Genomic DNA, 20,375 nt, shown 5'->3' with positions numbered 1-20,375 from the left:
GCATTTGGAAGAATTTATTCAAATCTGAAATAATTTATTTTACTATGAAACCGAAGTATTGAGGAACAATAGTGTGAGAAACAGCTGAAGAGATGCAAGATGCTAGTATATTCCCCCCTTCTTCTGATTTCATGACACCACAGTCTAAAACTTCTTCACCTACAGCTCGGCCCTGGATTTTAAATAACCTGCATGAGGAACTGGAACACTCCCTTCAGTCAGAAAAAGCATTCCAGCCAGTTATAAATAAAAAAATAAAAAATAAAAATCATCTCTAGGATTTCCAGAATGTCTCCCAAAACCAATCAATTAAAGTAAAGTATTATGGGAGGCATTTTGGCATGTGATTAAAAAATGGAAGCCTGATTGCTGTGGGATTCAGAACCTCCAGCGTTTCTTAATGGGTCTCCTCAGCCTCGTTGGCAGTGTTGGAGGACATTAACATTTTCTACTACCTGGCTCAACAGGAGCAGCAGCACCCAGCAGACTGACACCCTTTTAATTGAATGATCCCTAAACACACACACACACCCACAGCCTCTAACCACCACTCTGCTGCTAATTCTTCTCTGGCGTGAAGAAAACTTAATGATTGCAATAAACCCTACTGAGGTGGAGGGAAAGTTCTGCTGATCCCAGAAATTCCAGTAAATTGCCTCCAGTTAATTACTGAGCAGCATTTAGATTTAATAACCCTGCATCAATTTGTCTTTCACCCCTGAGGACCCCCATGTCGTGTCAAAGATGATGGGTGCACAGGCGGGGGAGGAGTTTTGCAGAGTAACCAGTTTATTAAACAGCAAAGCCTGCAATCAGGGAGAAGATCCTGTTACTTTGACTAGGCCACTAAAGCCATCATGCACAGGCTACCTGCCTGGAATGTTTATAGGTTAGTGTTATAGAGTTATACATGCTTATTGTCAGTTTATGACCAAAAAAAAAACCCCTCCATAAACGCTTATCAACAGATTTGAAGGAATGTACCCTTCCTCTGAACTCTTTAGTTTAATATAACCATGGACGTAGGAGGGATTTCTGTTATATAAAGTGATAGAAACACATGTTATAGTTTCCTGGTTTAATTTCTGCAGGGAAATCTAACAGAGAGGGAAATTTCATCAGAAGCTGAACAGGAAGTTGGGATCAGAACACTAAGCAGGAGTTTTTACTAATGTTTTAGGTTGTCCCTGCTGGGGTCCTTATTGCTGGGATTTATTGTTTTGTTACCACATTCTGTCAGCGTGCTGCGCTCTAAGCAGCAACAGGAAGTGCTGCTGAACTGCAGATTGAGCCTGAAGTGATAGCAGCACAGATGACGACAGAGGTCGTCAAGTTTAGGGGGGGAATTAAAACAAGAAGAGCAGGATGACGTACTTGTTGATCTGTGCCAAGAACATCCCCTTGAGTGCGTAGAACTCCGCAGTCATCTCCTTGGTGAAATACTTCAGGTTGGTCGACTCGATCACCTCCAAACCCTGTGAAATCCAGAACAACTTAAAACAAAAACTGCAGGAGGAAAAAAAAGTTTCAAAGAGAAAGCCCATTATTCAGCTTTAGATAAGACAGGAGAAGCAAACAGCTCACTGTTCATTAAGAAACAACAAGGAAGGTGGTAAGGAAGCTAAACTTCCATTACGGCCAGTCTCTGATTAGGTGTCTCCTATGTACTGCTGTGACAAACGAGCGAAGAAACGCAGAGAACCAGAAGAGAGAGAACAACGTCTACTGGCACTTTTAATGACTTGTGGTGTGCTGAACAGCTTCTATTAATCAGAGCCCTCTGTGGGCTTAAGAACATCCTCTGGAGCTGCTCTCTCTGCTGCATCCCGTCTCTTCAGGCCATTCAGGCTCTTATTTTTCTCACAACAATGTAGAAAGGAAGACTAAAATGAACGCTTCAACAGCTTAGAGACTTATGAAATGTTCTTTGGCATGAAAAGCTGAAGGATGAAGTAGAGGAATGATGAGTTTTGGACCAGAGGACCAGAAAATGTGTGTTTTCGCTCTTTCCTCTGCTGTTTGCTTCAGCGGAGGACATTTTGACGTGTAGGACAGTTACCTGCATGCATTCATTCTTGCCCATGACAGCAGCCAACTGCAGGTAACATTTGACCTGCTGCCTGATCTTCTGGAAGCAGTCCACAATGGGAACCGAAGGGATGGTGTGGATCCGACTCAGAATGTCCAGAGACACGTTCACCAACCCCTAAAGATCCAGCAGGACACAAAGCGATCAAAACCACAGACCACAAACGTAGAAACTTAGAGGGACAGTCCAGAGTTAAGAGGTTAGAAGCAGTTAATCTTAAATCCAGATTAGTTGACGACTTCTACCATCTATTCTATGAATCTGCAGGTCACTCAGCAGTTGAAAGCTGTTATTATTAAGCTGTTATGAACAGATACTAACTCTAAAATATTTTTACTACCAATACAAAACCAAACCTGTTTTCACTAAGACCTCCTCACACATGGGAAACTTTTGGCCATGTCAGAGTCTGTGACAAAGTTTAGCACATATTTTCTCAGTGTGAAAAGGTAACACTGTTCATGGTAACCTATAGTTTTTCTGCAGATTTTTGCAAAAAGTTTTCCATCGGTCTTCATAACCCATCTTTGAATCAAGCCATTCTTTAAATGCTGGGTCGTCAAGCACTACAACTCTAAAGGGCAGATTATACTTCTCCAACCGCACACATCAAATGTCGCTTGCGTCTGTTCGCGATCCAGTTCTGCTGGTATGCTTCTGCAGTGTTGGTCTGAAATTTCTAGGGACGCACGGCAGTTTCCCACCAAAGCGCAAGGGGGAGCCTTTTCGAGAACTCGCCAAAACTTCGGCGGGTGGTCATGAGAACTTTGACGGCGGGAGTGTTTATCTTCCAAAACAACAATGGCGCGTCTGCATTACATCACGGTCATGGAGATGGATCTAGAGTTGCTAGACATAGAAGAGGAACAGGTTCTGTTAATAGAGTTGGCAAAAAGATCGATTAACCTTTTGTCGTAGTTGTCCATGGTAGTTGTTCCTAGATTTTAAAAATGGCTCGCCTCGGCAACGAATTGAGAAGGATGACCACACAGACAGCCAGAAAGGCATACCAAGGACCAATCACAGCCACTTTTTGTGTGCGCGGGTTTGCGACTGTCCGAAGAGTAGTCGGGATTTTTTTGAGGTGCGCGACGACGGTGTCAGAACCTCTGCGTGGGGGCGTGTTTGCCCACAGAGACAGATTTGATGGTTACAGAGGCTATGCGTCAGAAGCATAAATTGGCCTTAAATGTTAAGAGCAATTAGTTTAACTGAATACTTCATGTTCAGCATGTTGTAAAAATCTGCCAACTCAAATGCGTTGAGCAAAGTGCGTTTATCTAGTTTACATTTAATTCTATAATTAGTCTGACTTATTTGTGTATTAATTAAACATTACTTAAATAACTTAAGGAAAAACTTAACTTTAAAGAGAAGGAACTTGTTGAGACTTTGATAAGAGAAGGAGTAATCCAATGTATTGCAACAACAGTTGCAATACATTGGATTACAGAATGTTAGCACATAGTAATAGTGTAATAAAACTATTGTATACTAAAGCTTGAATGAAAACATAATTCCAAAAAAGGAAAATGTTCCAATTTTTCCAATAGGCTCTATGCCAATATCTTTAATTGCTAGATATAAAAACAAAATTTGAAAGTAGGAATCGTACTGTTCTTAGGTTCAACTTACAGCATAAACCCAAACATTAAAACATTATTACCTATGGAACTTTAACAAAAACATTTGAGTTGGACACTTGGATTTTTTTTAATCAAATTAGTCTGTTAATAAACTTATTTTAAGTCCGTTGGTTTCCTAAAATCATTTCATTTCAACTTATAAAGTTGTTAAAACTTGCATTGCTCTACAGTGAGGCACAAAATGACTGTAGTTTCAACATATTAGGCGATTCTAACACCTGCATAGTGCACAGCAGAACCAGTCGAGTCTATTAACATCAACTCAGGTCCTGCTGTTTATAACTATATATGTAATACAGATTTCTAGATAAATGAACTTGAAACAAAAAGTCGCGATCAATGAAAAATTCTGAATATATTGAGGAGGTAACAAAAATGTACAACCTTGTCAAAAGCTCTTTGTTACCTTATACTGCCTTCATTTGAGTTCATTCAATTTACAGCCTTTAGGATCCTGTAGAAACCCTGCCACATTTTTCAGTCCTGGTTTATACGTGTTGTTTAAAGCATAAAGTCTTAGTTTTAAGAGTGGTATTTTATCACTTCAGGAAAAGAACTGGGACAAATCTCAGAGGTGTAACTGCAAAATAAAAAAAAACTCCCAGCAGTTGATATTTTCCAAAAGGCTGGAGGTGGTGCAGCATAAATTATCTTCCCATGAGAAACAAGTGATAAAAAATATCAAATAACAAAAACAAAAGTTTTTGTTTCAAGCAGGACTCTCTTCATTTTCTGCCTAAATAAGTTTGACTTTATTGTAAAAAGGAAGTTATTAACTGTTTAAAGCAAAGCTGAGAACTGGTTGAATGTTAATAAAAGGACGCGTTTAAAAACACAACATTGGTGTTTCTTGGATTCAGTTCAGCCTCTGGGTTTGGATAATCTGGATTTATTGGACATGCAGTTTGAGGAGAAGATATTAACTGCTTCAAACTTTTAGTTATAAACACCTCGTTGATGATTAACGTATGAATGGAGCAGAAACCAGTACCTGTTTACGAGCGATTTTTCCATACTGGATGATGGCCGAAGCAGAGGCGTGAACTCCCAGCATGGCGTTGTTGTTAGGGTCATTTTGTGTGTTGGTCCCGTACGCCGTCACTATAGCTGCAGAGAAAGGACAGAATGGTGATCAGGACGGGGCGTTTTTTTTTTTTTTTCTCTTTGCAGCTCTCACAGGTGACGAAGGGAGAGAAGATCTTCCAGCAGCAAACGTATTGGGGAGCAAATGAACCATGGTGATGAATTTCATCAACAGAGTCTACTTCACCTCAGGTTTGAAGGCTGTGGTGTATAAATGAGGGGGATTTTATTGGCACACTGCTGCCAACAACACCATCATTATTTTAGCCCTCAGAGCGAGGTGGAGCTCAAGTTGCTTGAGACATCACATTTTGCAGTGGCTGCCTCTCTGAATGGTTTCAAAGTCACTGCTGGAGAGGGCAGAGCGTGGAGCATGATAAAGGTGTGTGTGTGTGTGTGTGTGATGTCCTGTGAGCCTTAGCGAGCTGACATTTAGAAATGCACAGACACCCTGAGGCGGTTCTTCACACCGTGGCCTTTAGAGAAGACCCCCTTCATTCTGCAGCTCACCAAACCAAGCAGCCGTCTGAGGGGGGCGTCTACATTAACCTGGCATCTTTCAGCACACGTACAGAGCTCCGAAAAAGACGCGGCTATATCTGCCGGCGTGGTGTGAAAGAGGAAACGGCAGCCTGTCTTACCTTGGTAGTGGTGCTGGCGCCACATAAATATGCTGCTCCAGTGGGAGAGGTCGTCGGAAACGATGGGCAGGCGATTCCTCCAGGTTTTCACCACCGTCTTCATGTCGTGGAGGCTGGTGTTGCGGCCCAGGTTGGTGGGCTGAAGTCCTGCGTTAATCTGAGCAGCTTCCTGCAGCTCGATGATCTGCTGAGCCGCCTGGAGGTGAATGCAGATCAGGATTTAAAACCATTCACTTTACAGTGACCTTAAATAAAAATATGATGCCTTTCATTATGCAAACATTAATGTAAAACACTGAAGTTTTTCAGGTTTTATTATCCTTTCTTTTATTTGAGAATTGCTGCAGGTGCACCTGAATTTCCCCATTTAGGGACAAAGAAGATGCCTATTCTATTCCAGAGGGAACTTCAAATGTTATAAAAGATTTTAGGCTCAACAGAAAAAAATAATGAATCAAGAAATAGAGGGGTATGACTTCATAAACATGAGGGAATCAAACCTTCCACCTAATAAACATCAAGCCATGCTTATTAATTAAGAGGTGTCAAAGAAGCAACAAGCGTAACCGTCCAGAAAAGCTGTCGCTATGGTAATCCGTCATCAGTACCTTCCTTTTAGCCCAATTACGTATTAATTTGTAACCAAGAACTAAACGAGTGAAACATTCCAGGAGGATCTGTTTGCTGGATGCTTATCAAACAGAGAAGGAGGCTAAGTTTAAGCTGCAGACTCAATGCAGCGCTGGTTTTGTGCGACCCACATCATTTTGGATGCAACTCCAACAAATTCTCTCCTCCCACCTTTATATGAGCTCTAAACTGCAGCGGGGAGATGAGAAAATGATAAGTGAGGAGCTTCGGTCTCATTCCCTGAAAAGAAGAGTCCATTGATTGGCCCAAAGCAGCTGAGCGAACATCTAATCAATCATCCCATCAGAACTCCTCATCTGTCAATATTAGCGCCGAGCCCTGCAATCGATAGTGAGGGTGATAATCCATCCATTCATTGCATTGGAAGATGACTTGATTCAAAGAGCAGAATATATGTGCAGCCTCTGCACAGTCCCAGTATTCAGATCCGTTTTTCTAAACTAAATGGGGTGAATCATCCTACCTGGACTGAAATTAAATCTCCCCAAACAAAATAAATTAAGCTGATATTTTTCCCCAATTATGTGTTCATATCAGCTGATGGCCCACCTTCAGTCAGAGCGTCCCATTCATCATGTAAATGTAATTCTGCTGCAGGTATTTAATCAAACGCTATCTGATGGCAGAGAAGTAATTACAGAAACTCCAAACTATCCTTTTATTTCCTCTCCTCACCACCACAGACCAGCTCTGTCTGTTCTAATCTCCTTCAGTGGAATTAAAAAGCCTTCATCCATCGTCTTTTCTCTATAGCTAAATGCAGTTGGAGGAAGATGAAGGCGGGTGTCGGTGTCTCGGCTGTGGATGATCTCTGGTACGGATCTCCTTCAGCTCTCCTCACCACACACCACGACTCCACTCCTGAGACGCATCATCAGAGGAAGGGCTGACCTGCAGCAGCGGCGTGTGAACGTGGGAGACGATGTGCGGCAGCCGTCTCCACTCGCGGATGGCCAGGCTGGAAGCCATCTCCACCAGTCTCTCTATGTAGTTGAGCTGCTGCTCCTCTGGGTTGCAGATGGCCAGGTAGCCGCGGTGCATGTTCACCTTCCAGGCCATCTCCTTCGGACAGCTCAGCTCCACCTGCAAGATCAAACCGTTGCCAAATATAAAAAACACAACAGCTCAACACATACGGAGCCATTTCATTCACAATTAAACATATAAACAAATGTATTAATAAATAAATGCTGCTATTGATAAATTACTCTTATTATTCTATGAATGTCACCATGAAGTAAAACTAAATAAATATATAAAAAAAAAAGTTTATATTATTTATTTCGAAATGTATTAATTTACTTCAAGATTAATTTATTACCTTATTTATTTCATAATGGAGTTTCATTTGCTCTTTCTGTAAAGCTAGTTTACATATTTGAGTGACTTATTTTTTAAATCTGTTTTTCATTTTAAGATTTTTCTTACTTCATGTGCTTCTATGGAAAGGAGGGTGTTATCAGTGGGGCGGGGCAGGTCAGAGGTCAGTGATTCAGAGGAAAACAGGAACTAGGTTATAAAATAATAAACCACAGAAGGAAAGAATCGATACCAATTTTTAGGCAGCCTTTTGCAGAATGCGTCTGATGTTTCTTATCTATTCTGTTTATTTACAATATCTGAAAACAGAAGCTGCTAACAGTCTGTTTGGAAGCGATCCGGCATACCGATAAAACCTCGCCCTCATTTAAATAAGCTTAAAATGACAAACAGGGCAAAAAAATCTCAGTAACATAATGTAAATTAGGTTTACAAAATAAAAGTGTAAAAAAAAAAAAAAACTCCATTAGTAAATAAATGTGGAAGTAACTAATACATCCTAAATAAAAACAAAGTTATATATTTTTGACATAGAATTATTTATATTCATCAATAACATATTTTTAGTGATGTAATTAAATTTGAATGAAACGGCTTTCAATAAAAACACAAGGCAGGAAAAAGTTAAAGCCAATTTGATAAATCAATAGAATAGAGCTGAACGACGCAGCCTAAAAATTTTATCACAACATTTTGTAGTACTTCAGTAATAACAATGAAAGTGACGATAATAACCACCTTCAGTCATTCATTGAAGTTGTTTTTATGTAACTGTACCTCTGAAGAAAGGATCACAGTATTTAGAGCACAACAATCACAAAAAAAACACACAAAAAAACTAATTAAATAGGCTTCTTCCTAAACATCTGTAGTAACCGCATTCAATCATATTCATTGAATTTACCAATCCCTTAATGGGATGTAAATATTAGAAATCTAAATCCAAATTCACCAATTTTTTGAGTTTTTTTTCTCATCACTAATTATGATAATTTAGACAAATCAAAATTGTGATACTGACTAGAAAGTTATCATGATAACGATAAACAATACTATAAATGCCCACCTGTGTACGCATCATTCAGACATTAAATCATTGTAAATTCAGTGCTAAAGGAAATTATTTAGGTTTGGATTCCAGCTTTTCACCATTTTACTACAAAAAACCTCAATGTTTTAGCAGAGAGGTGGTTCTCAAGATAAATTTATGCAACGCTTTCCAGGTTTTGATTGTAAATACTTAAAGCCGACCGATGAGCTTTTCTTCCACTTCTCGCCTGGTCGATGCCATTTGGCCTTTATGAATCAGAGAAAGCTGCGATTGTACAGACAGAAAGCACAGGTGTGTGTTTTCCAGGAGAAAATTACAGTGATCCGTCACAGCGCAGGTACCAGGGGTGAGGCGTGATGAATATCCCGGAGACAAGACCGCCCTTATCAACGGCCAGCTCTAATTGAAAGCGGGGGACATTTGGACCTCGCCTCTGAGCGCTGGGCGGGCTGTGCTCCTCTCCTCTGCCGTAAAAAACAAATCACCCTGCAGCAGATGCTGGGGTAATTATTCATGCACACAGCTGTCATAAATATCAGCTGGTACAGTCTGAGCTCTGTGCCTGGGACAAAGAGATGGAGGCCGAAGGGAAAGTTGTAAAATCAGGGAAAAAAATACAAGAAAAGCTAGAGATAAACAATAAGGAGACGACTGAATAGGCAGGTTTAGTGGGGCTGATGCTGCCGTCCGAACGCTTTAATTAGATGTCAGCTGAGGCCAGAGCAGCTGGATGGATTGGTTCAAAGTCTCCTTGGAAGAGGAAAACAGGAGTATTTGTTATAGTCGCTCCTATCAGAGACTCCAACGCCTCCACACTTTGTCCTGGAAACATGGGGCTGCCACATTAACACCCCCATCCTCCGTTTTCTTCCCCCAGGAGGTGTCAGGTTATGATGGGGTTGAAGAGCCCCGATATCAGGTTACTGTCTGTTCCATTAATACAGACTCAGGCTTTAATACACATCACCAGAAACTAGAGCTGCAATAAAAGCCAGTGGCTCACTCAGTGCTGCTGTCTAACCCCCTTCCAGAGGTGTCAGCTAATTATTCAAACATGCATCTGATCATCTCCTCACCTGCACCAAAGCCTCCTTCATTGCACTCCAGTTAGAGACCCTCCACGCACATTCAAGCCCTAAATATGGGTTTGAGTGGCCTTTAGATTGACCGTATTCAGTCAAGGACTCCCACTGGTTTAGCTCTTTGGAACAGCTGTGGAGAAACACCAACGACACATTAAATCTACACAGCTTCTAGTTATCAAGTCACTTTGGTATTAACTGACATTTTTACTGTAGGTTTGAAACAATCTGATTAAATGATTGTAGATATAATATTCAAATATTTAGTAATAGATAAATCGCTAACTTAAGTAAAGACACTAAAACATGCCTTTAGCAGAAAAAGAAACCATCTCAAAGCTGTTACTGTACCAAAAATTTTGCATTAAGGATGAAAACTTTTTTCATACATTAATATGCTTTATTATAAAGTCCTCAAAGGGTGAATTTTTTTTTTAGCTTTACTTGGTTTAAATTCAGTGTAAAATATTCTTTTAGGAACCTTTTTCCCTCCCATTATTAATCAATTACTCAAAAAAAAAAAAGAATCTAGAAATTTATCGACAAGCAGAATAGTCGTAGTTTCACTTTTACTCTACTGTAAAGATCAAAAACAGCAGCTGAGATGATCTGAACTGTTAAAGAACAAGCGGACGTGTGAACTGCTGTTCCTGGTGGAGGGTTCCTACCGTATCCAGTGGTCCTCCCACAGCTGGTACTCAGGGAAAATGGCTGGAGAAACGTTGCTCCTTTCATGCTCTTTCCTAGCCTTCTCCATGGCCTTCTCATAGCTCTCCTGAGCCTGAACAAAAGGAAACCCCTCAGAAACATAAGATCATTTCACAGAAATCAACACATTCTGGTTGTAACTAAAAGCTGAGAAAGGCAGCAGAGCAGCAGGAAGAGTTTAGCCTGCTTTAACCTGCTCTGTTTTCATGGGGATGTATGCGATGCTAGCCGTCGTAGCTCATCGTCAATCAGATGCAGGTTTAAAACCTCAACCATGATTTCCACCATAACCAAGCAGAAATGAGCTTAGCTCACAGAGAGGCTTAAATAAAAAGGCTTTAAATTAAAGCTCTGAGAACACCTAACCTCTGGCATCAGCAGGTTAAAGCTTTACAAACAACTCTGGATGTATTTAGAAAAGGTTTCTGGATCCGTTTTCCTCACCTGCTCAAAGAAGCCGTGCTGCTCATAGGCGATGGCTGTGGCTGTCTCAGGAAACTTGCATCTCTTCTGCCATAAGCCAGCCCACATGTCCTCTTCCTGGAGCAAAGAGTAGAGCTCTGCTAGAGAGTCCAGAATCTCCTGCAAGCAGAGTAGAGATGAGAACAGAAGAAAAATCTCCAACAGGCGGTCAAAGCAGTGAATGTTACCTGCTGAGGTGGAGTGATGCTCTCCTGCTCGTAAAACTCTGCGCTCTGCTTGGGTTTGCTGTGCAAACTCAGGCCCTTTTCAAAGGCTTGCTGCTCCAGCATGAGGGTGGAGCGCAGCCACAGGTTGTGGGTTTTGCCCAGGTACTTCAGCACACAGGGCCGGATGGGGATGGGAGGCACACACTGCGACGTAGCTTCAACAAAGCAGTTCAGGGCGCTGGGCTGGCAGTCCCTCTGGGCCTGGTGGCTGCCGCTGCACAGGAAAGGGCTCATTTCACCAGACAAAGCCTGGGAAGGAGAGACAGACCCTCGAATAACACACCTCCTTTTTACTTTAGCAGCAGTATAAGAACGGGGAATATTGATGAAGGCATTTTGTTGCACGTTCAGGATGCAACATGATGCAGTTTTTCCAGTAAGAAAGCAGAAAAGCAAGCAAAAAAAACACACGAAAAAGCCCAGAAGGGAGGAAGGATTAAGGGAGTGAAGCTTTTCTTTCCATCTAGACAAACTAACCGTTATTTTGTGGATATGAAATATAATTTATGAAATACTTATGTGATTTTTTGTTGAGATTTATCCCTAAATCAGCATTTATCAAAGTAGAGTAGATTCTGAGCCTGATCCCACAGTCAGCTCTCAGAGAACCATGACTGACACTCACTGATGTATCTTTAATGAATATCATTTACACCGCCTCAGTGGCAGCAGGGAGTAATTCGTGCCTTAATGGCCTTTCTAATCAGACTGATGGTGAACATATCAAAAGTCCTCCTAACAAGCAGAAGCTTTGTGGCGTTCTCCTGCAACGATCGAATCCATGGTTCAACCGTCGCTGCAGCACGCAGAGCTGCAGCCGACATCAGTGCTCATGGGACAAACACGCGACCTGTCACACATGTCAGAGCTGGAGAGCACAGGTATCCTCCTAAAGGATGCACCTGTCAGCTGTTCAAGGGTCTAATCACTTAAAATCAAGGTGTGAACAAGTTCAAAAAGACAGCTCATCACAGCTTCCCTGTATCATGTAGCCTGAATTTAATCAGCTCTGATCAGAACTGCAGTTTTTAGGAGATGTTTGAACAAAAGCTGGCTGCTGATGGCGTACAGGAAACAGGGGAGATGAAATCTCATTGGATGTTAGCTGATGGACCAGAGTGAAACGGAAGGGGGAGCAGCAGGGAATATCTGTTTGAAGGTCTGGACTTCGATTATAGAGAATATGATCTGATCTAACCCCTCCACTGCATCTCTGGCTGGACGATCAGGGTTGTTGGAAGGTGAACCTCCAGCCAAATATCTGCAGGTTTTCTCCTAGATGGATGGAGCGCCTTCCATCTTCTTATTGACTTTGATCAGCAAGATCCTGACCCCACCATGTTTCAAATTTGTATTTCCTACTAACATATGGGAGAAATAATAGACCAGACTCCTTCCTGAAACATCTACAGGTCAGATTTCTGGAGAGAACCACTGATTGTTTTTCTGCCCACCTGAGCTGAACTCCGCAGCTCCTCCAGAGTTACCACATTTTTTAAACCTTCATTATTTTTCTTATATTTAAATTTAGATATTTGTGAATCCGGATACCTTTCCAATACCAGAGCTCTTGTTTTCTTCTCTATTTAGGAGGGTCATTAGCTGTTTCAATTAACTGTCGAATTGTAATTATGAAAATACATTTGCTGAGTGGAAATACTGCAATTTTGAAAAAAAACAAAAGCGGATGGATTTACAATTTGATGGGGTGGTTTTTCACTTGGATCAAATTTCATGTATTTGACATAAATGGGTCTGTCTGCCTTCAAAAAAGACAAAGAAAACTGGAAGTAGTTGGACAATGATGGCGCCAACTAGACATCCTAGATCAGGTCTGTTTTCACCAATACCATTCTAGATTTTTCTTTAATATCAAAAATGATACATATATTAATATCAGATCAATGCATCTCTAGGTGGAGCCTGAACCCACTCTGAACCCCTCCGATATGCAAACCCTCAAGGCTCAGTTTTTGGCCCCATTCTGTTTTCCCGTTGCCTACCAGCAGTTCTAAGGAACTGCTCTTTAGCCTTGCATCTTTAGAAGATAAATCTAAGCGTGTCATTTTTGTTACACTTCAGAATCACTTGGTGCAATATGACAAAGAGTGGAAATGTTTAAGCCTTCTCAATGAACATTGGAATTAAGCTAGATGCCCTTTTTGTTTCAGGATTTAAATGAAATTTTGAGGTGAGACGCTAAACTGGCAGAAAAAAGTAGGAGAGCAGAAACATAACAAGACCAGAATCACAGATTCTACATAAAAGTCACAAGCTCCTATTCCTTTGGTTCAATATTCACAATGTTTCTCTGCTGTAATAAGACATGTAGTCGGAAGTTGGACTCACATGCTGCTGCCGGTCAGAGAGGATCTTCCAGAGGCGAGGGAAAAGCTGCACCCAGCTCCTTTCAGCCAGCGGAGTGGAGATGTGACAGAGCTGCACGAGGGCATTGAGAAGAGCTCCAGTCTGAAACGAACAGAACCAACAGAAATATTAACATCTACACCAAGCAAAGCTGTGAGACTCAGTGAGGTCTAGAAAAGTGAAGAACATTCATGGTGAAGCTGCCTCCAGGAAAAAAGTAGTGAATCACCACATGAATGACAGCCTTACTCTCTGATGCGTTTCCTGAAGTCACATGATTAACCGTTCAGTCTAGCTGAGCTCAATAAACCCAGCCAGCAGAGAAGGATCTAGGCCTACCTTGACCTCCCGTAATGAGTCCAGGAACTTGTCATGTCGGTTGGTCAGCATGTGGAGCTGGTTGCCTGCGTCTCTTTCCGCCTGCTCCTTGGTCTTGGGAATGGCTGTCTGGTCACCGGGGGCCAGCTCAATGTCGATCTCCACCTCCTACGAAGAGATCAGGGGTTGAACAGAAGTGCTGATGTTCACAGACACCATGGCTCACCGGCTTGAACGTCTCTTAATATTGAGACAACAGTCAATAAGAGTCACCTCCTCTTTAGTCTCGCTGTTCTCCCGTTCACGAGGCTCCTGCTTGACATGCGTTGCCATGGCAAAGGCTGCGCGGTCGTGGCTGTCGGCCAAGTTGATGACGTTGGTGATGGACGGCAGCATGGACCCCTGGCAGCTGGTTCCGATGATGGTGTTTCGTTCACAAACAGCCAGCAGCAGCTATCAAACACATGACGGAGATGATTGACTCCAACTAGAACGTTAGATTGTTCAAACAACCACTCAGGCGAGGTGAAAGTCGTCTGCAGCCGCGCCACCTACCTCTATGCACTGTTTGATCCAGAAGTGGCTGCCCATGGCCTCCCAGTTCTGAGAACAGCAGATATAGAGCAGCCTCTCATAGACACGGCGCTTCATGGACGCATCGAACACCTCAAAGAACTTGGCCCTGATCACCGGCTGGGGGCAGCGAAGCCCTGATAGGAAGGCTGGCTCCAGCTTGGACGTGATGTCACTTCCTGAAAGGCTCTCATCTCTGAATGGAGATTACAAACAATCATTTCAGTGAGGCTAATTGTAAGCTAAAATCAAAGGTAGAAATTATAAAAAAGGCAGCCGAGCAGCATCCTTCTGGTCTTAAACCAATACTGTCCTCTTATAAAGGGTTAGCCTGACCTAAAGCACAGCCTTGTTTTTCTGTATGAATAATTGTTTCATAAAAACATTTCTTTTTTTAAATGAATAACCTTGGAGAAAAACAAAAAATGTCCCTTTTGATTAGTTCAAGTGAACATGGATGGTAGAGCTGGAGCGCAAATAGAGATCTTACCCAACCTTAAAAACTCAATCTTTTCAAGATGGTTAAAAAAAAAAAAGAATGCTCTTCGCAACATCATCCGCCATGGTTGTTGTTTTTCTTCCCGCTTCTGCGTAGCAAGACGCAGAATATTGACCTGAGTATTAATGGGAATCAGGTGGGATCAATGCGACCTGGCCTTTCAGACACAAGTCGCATTTGAAAGGATCCGATTTGTAACGGATTCAGGACCACAAAGCCAAGTGACCTGGGTCACATAAAAAAAAAAAAAAAGGATCTGTGTTGTTCAGACATCCATGAAAAGATCAGATACGGGTCACATATGGGGAAAAAAACGGATTTGGGTCACTTTAGATTCAATCCGTGGTAGGGCCAACGTGATTAAACGCCACTGGATTCTGAATAAATGCGCCTCATTTGTCACCAGTGTGGTGCTAAGTTAGGTTCCCAGAGGGAATCTATTCCCCATGCGTTCAGACATAACCAGTGTCATCCCTTTTTCTTTTAGGTTACATTTGAACAGATACCTGCCTTGTTTTCCATTGATGTTCTAAAATGTTTTCCATTGATTAACAGAGTTTGAGCTGTTATACAAAGAAGAATGGGCCCAAAATTAATCTCTGTAGATGTTGAAAGCTGGTGGAGACAAAAAGAGCTGCAGCTGGACATGCAGGTCAGGTTTGTTTTATAATTTGCCTTTAATGTGAGAAAATCAAAGTATTATATGTTCTTTGTCGTTTATACTCAGAGATAAAAACTCTTTAATCTACAGAATACTTCTTAACAAGTTAACGGTTTCCTGACCGTCCTGCTGATGGAAAGAAAACTCTCCAACCTCTTGACCTTCAGCAGTCGTGTCAAAAGCGAAGCAAAGGCAGCCTGCCGTGGGCGCCTCGGCCATTTGGCTCCGTGATAAATGGCGGTAATTACCTGTAGACATAATTAACGAGGTCCAGGAACTGAGCATTTAACTCAAGTTCATCGGGGAAACGTTTCTCTATGTAGGTCATCATCTTCACCAGCAGGATGGACTTCTCACGCAGGTTCGGCATCTGAGAGGAAACGGATTAATAATCCCAATGGAAGATTAACAGAACAAGGCAGGAAAATAATCAAAGAAGAAGACGACAGGGAGCCACCAAAGAAAAATCTGAAAAGTCTTCTGATTTATTTATTTTAGCTTACATCCTAACTTCTGGTTCCTTTCAGAGGTTTTAAGGAAACCTGCATGTCTAATGGTCTAAAAAAAAAAAAACTATTAAAGATTCTGACCTGGTTGGCGGCCATAGGAGAGTTGTTCTTCACCCACTCCTCAACGATCTTGACCACGGCACGAAGGATTTTGGGGTCAGGGGATTTCTCGATCAGAGACGCCAGGATGACCTGAATGAAGTTCTTCCTCATCTCCATGCTCATGACAGACAATCGGGTTTTCACCAGGTCAAGACTCAGCATTACCAACTCGCTCGTCACTGTTAGGACAGAAACAACTTTGGTGACTGAAATATCGTCTGGATGCAGCAGGATTCATACTCAGACGTAGCAGGATGGTGAGGTTATTGCTATTCCCTACAGATTTCCTTTCCTGGGCTTCTGGATCTGGGACGTCTGCAGCAGGAAATCATTTAATGCATTGAACCAACAGCTGCAGCAGTAACTGAAGAAGGTGATTTATAAAAATTTTTTTAAGGTTAATATCTAACAAAAAGTACTTTTATTATGATCTTAAAGGAGTCATAACTCAAAAAGCAAACTTTAATTTTAAAACTGGTGTTGGTTCTGGGATTCAGTAAAAAATTTTGTTTTTTCTCATGTTGGCTCTTTAGAGAGATGTTTTTGTGATCAATACTGTTAGTGGAAGGGTGCCAACATTAGCCTGACTTGCTTTCATCATGCGTGACAATCCCAACATCCAGGGACTCACCTGCAGTAAGTTTTGCAACATGTGGAACTCCTACCTATTGTGTAAGCAAGCTGGAAACGATGGTAAAATGCTGATGTTGCCAATGCTACATCCATGAATGCGCCAACACACAATAAAATTATCTGGTGTAACCTCAAAAGAAAAAGGGGGGGGGATCCAAATAAATTTTTTCTTATTTTAAAGATGATTAAATATGACTTTAAGGACAGTTTCAGAAGGAGTTAGCTCCTTAAGACTTGATCTCTTCACCAACAACGAGCCTCATGATGATGTGTTGCCATAGTTTCTCTTTACATTATTGATTTATTTTATCCATTTCCAAGAAAAGCAGTGTGTTGAATATTCATGCAGCTTAGCAGAGGTTCTGCTCCTAAAACAAAGATGAGCTTATGAGTCGTTAAGTTTAATAGCGCCACATACTGGACTGAAGGTGCAGTGCAGCTCCTCTCTATGTCGTTAGGCTGATTTACATACATATCCCGCTGCCTTTTCAGAGCAACAGAATCAGGAGGACCAAATGCTAAGAGTGAATAAGATCCTGTGGTGCTCAGAGGGGCTTTTTTCTTAGACCAGATATCTGCAGCATCCTCCATGGAAAACACATGCTGAGCTTTAACATGCAACAGCAGCAGCCCAGAGGCTTTGAAAGCAGCGGAATGGATCTACTGGAGTTCTGCTTATTGAATTACTGAAACCCGAAGACCGTCGAGAGGAGATGGCCTCGCTGCTCTGATAGCCTTTGGTCTCAGCCACTGTAACTCCTGATGGTGGAGGGTTAATGTCTGTGTTTCCCGATATAGTCATTAGGGAACCATTTAAAGCCCTGATCGTATCTAACAGCCATTACCTCCCATGTGAGGAACACCAGGAATTATGTGCTGCAGTTCGGCTCACAGACAAACCGAGCAGGAAATGGCTACCAGTTACAATCTGGTAAATCTAAAGAGTCTGTTTTTACCTTGAACGTCAATGATGCTCAAATGAGGCTGAAACTAAAGTGATGGCAGTGAAAGATATAAAGAACCCCCTGAGAAAACCAATTTCTTCATAAGTTTCATATAAAAGATGGAGCACAAGTTAAAAGACCTCATTATTAATCAAGCTGTTCTTTGATTTTCACTAAATGGTTTAAAACCTCCTAGAACTGGAGACCCCACCTGCTTATGATGCAGTCAGTTAAAATCTAAGCACAAGAATATTTCCAGAGTCTTAGTCATAAATGTAAAGGTCGTACCAGTGCTGGTTTCAGTGACTGCTGGGTTAGCCTGCTGGGGGCTCAGGTGCTCCCGAACCATCTTCTGGAGCGAGCGCATGAAGACCGAGATGAGGCGGTCAATATAGCTGGCGTTGTAGCTGCAGGCCGACTTCAGGATCATCAGAGTTCCTGTAAGACCGAGACGGATGAAGGAGGCAGCAGGATGGCTTTTCTGTTCTATTCTTAGCAGTTTCACCCAGATGCGTAGAACACCGTTCCTCTCTGCTTCTTACCTAACCCCCCCAACAACTGAATATTTTTAAAGCAAACAAATCAAACCCTTTTCTCAAACATCTTTCATTTAACGGTAACCATGACATGTTGGATTCCTGCTATGAACCCCAACCTCTGCCCAGCAGACCATAGCCATGTCACATTCTGCCTATTCTCTCTATTTTATTACATCAGTTTTATTTTTTAAAGGACAGTTTTATGTCCAGTACTGATGTTGGCCTGAATCAACAGGAGAAACCGGAGAGCGACTCTTACCGAACAGATGTGTAGGGTTAGTGTTGCTGGTGGCCTTCTCATAGTTGGTCAGTCCTTCGTAGATGACTTTGCCAACAGCGGCGTAGAGCGCATCCAGCTCCTCGTATTTGGAAGCCACATTAGATGTGCCTGAGGGGAAAAATACAGAAATTAAAATCAGAACAGAATTTAAAACATTAGTGCAAGAAAAACCAGAAACAAAGTTCTGTGAGCAGAGGAGGTGGGGCCGTTTCTCAGACTTTATATCTTGTTTTAGCCAGATTACATCATCATCAAGCAGCTACCTGGACAGGACTACAGAGGAGTTGATGGATTTGGAGGACTAGAATTTACTTTGAACAGAAGATCAACTCATGCTGCAAAGACTTCAGTAATACTATAACTCTATCCGGCCAATCAGAGCGCACCGTCACCACATCTGCACTAAGGATCCACACAGATCTGTGTGGACAAAGTACTCAGAACTCACTTGGTTCTGTAGGAAAGATGCTCATGAGGCGAGAAAGCAGCGAGTGGACGGCCCGCAGGATTTTGGTGTTTCCACAGGACATGCAGGCAGCGATGCCCTTCTGAAGGGGCTTGAAGTGGGCCAGGATGGCCGAGGACTGCAGGACAGTCAACAGGAAGCAGAGAATCTCCAGCCCGGTGCAGATGTTGGAGATGTTAGCCTGGGCTGGCTGCTCCTGAGGAACAGGAGAGAAACACAGAACCAATGAGCTCAAAGGACACAAGCTCAATTAAAGACAATTCAAATCCAGCAATTAAACAAGAAATCAAATACATCGAGGTTGACGAGCTTTGACAGCGTTTTGAAAATTGTTGTTTTTTTTTTACATTTTGTTAAGAGCTAAATTACATGTTAATCAAATTCTATCTAATAAACCAACACAAAGTGAAACATAATCACTTCCTGCAGCATGATGCCGCCACTACCATGATTCCTTATGGCCATGCTGGCTTTATGGTGGGGTTAACTGACAATTAAGGAAATCTGAGCAGAGGTGAAGAGTAACTGAGCTTTATGGCCCCTATTTTGCACCATCATTTTCTGCACCACTAACGTTAATTGTTGTGCACACTTTGTTTTTTTTCTTACACTGAAACATCTTAACACTACTGCACTTAATATTGAGATGTTATTTATTTCAGTTTCTAAATCTAAGTCTTACTAGTCCATTTACTTGTATACATTTTTGAAAAAAAAAGTACTTTTAGGAGTAGTTTTATGACTGTGTACTTGAATAAAATTCTGATAAATTATCACTGCTCTTACGTGGGTTACATTCCTGGCTACTCCACCCATTGTCAGTAGCTTCACAAAATTAAAACAACAAACGAAGCTTGTTTTAAACAAAAATGCATCATTGAGACACAGACTTATTTTCTTTTTGTAGTGTTTGGATAAATTATATTTTCTATTTTCTGAGTCTGCTGTAAAATTCAGAGGTTGAGTGAAAATACAGTAAACAGTATTCTGTAATTTAACCTTTTCTACATACTGCAACTACTGATTGTTTCAAGTTTTATAACTCAAAAATGCATTTTGAAGATAATTCATTCCATCTTATTTTTTTTGTGTTATTACTGTATTTTATAGGCTTATTTATTATATTATTATTTGAATCATTATAATTTACAAATCACCTAATATTTTGTTCAATTTTGCATCACCTTGTTAAATATTAAATCAGTTGTTATGATCATGTCTTTTTGCCTCTTTTTTCTTTTTAATTTCTTTAAAGGCATTCTTTTTATTTCTACTTGAGTAAAAATACAATGTAGTGCTTCAGAAAAAATTTTGCAACTTCTATTATAAATCTGAAGGATTTAATTTTAATAAACTGGCTCCACTTTGCTTTATTTTGGGGAATTAGAGTAATGGGGGATGAATATAAATGAGCAAAAACGAACAAACCTTATAATCATGAAACAAACTGTTGTTGAAATTAGGGCTGCAACTAACGATTATTTTAAAAATCGATGAATCGGACGATTATTTTTTCGATTAATC

General features: G+C 41.3%; 1 protein-coding gene across 2 annotated transcripts in view; it reads right to left on the bottom strand.

Annotated features, from left to right (window-relative positions):
• Positions 1-20,375, bottom strand: part of trrap (transformation/transcription domain-associated protein) — a 69,398-nt gene that overhangs the window by 15,379 nt on the left and 33,644 nt on the right. For both annotated transcript variants that reach the window (XM_015377079.1, XM_015377080.1), the window contains 18 exons: positions 18,834-19,047; positions 18,365-18,493; positions 17,855-18,004; positions 15,969-16,168; positions 15,627-15,748; positions 14,201-14,414; positions 13,919-14,098; positions 13,667-13,813; positions 13,310-13,429; positions 10,922-11,209; positions 10,716-10,853; positions 10,232-10,344; positions 9,558-9,693; positions 7,002-7,193; positions 5,460-5,655; positions 4,727-4,842; positions 2,060-2,206; positions 1,375-1,475 (listed from right to left, as the gene is read on the bottom strand). In XM_015377079.1, the coding sequence (XP_015232565.1) occupies positions 1,375-1,475; positions 2,060-2,206; positions 4,727-4,842; positions 5,460-5,655; positions 7,002-7,193; positions 9,558-9,693; positions 10,232-10,344; positions 10,716-10,853; positions 10,922-11,209; positions 13,310-13,429; positions 13,667-13,813; positions 13,919-14,098; positions 14,201-14,414; positions 15,627-15,748; positions 15,969-16,168; positions 17,855-18,004; positions 18,365-18,493; positions 18,834-19,047 (2,903 nt within the window). The remainder of the gene's footprint in view (positions 1-1,374; positions 1,476-2,059; positions 2,207-4,726; positions 4,843-5,459; positions 5,656-7,001; positions 7,194-9,557; positions 9,694-10,231; positions 10,345-10,715; positions 10,854-10,921; positions 11,210-13,309; positions 13,430-13,666; positions 13,814-13,918; positions 14,099-14,200; positions 14,415-15,626; positions 15,749-15,968; positions 16,169-17,854; positions 18,005-18,364; positions 18,494-18,833; positions 19,048-20,375) is intronic.

This window comes from Cyprinodon variegatus, unplaced genomic scaffold (genome assembly GCF_000732505.1).
Source record: "Cyprinodon variegatus isolate N-32 unplaced genomic scaffold, C_variegatus-1.0 Scaffold146, whole genome shotgun sequence".
Classification (NCBI taxonomy): Eukaryota; Metazoa; Chordata; class Actinopteri; order Cyprinodontiformes; family Cyprinodontidae; genus Cyprinodon; species Cyprinodon variegatus.
Note: the sequence above shows the minus strand (reverse complement) of the source record. Positions and strands in the feature narration are given on the sequence as shown.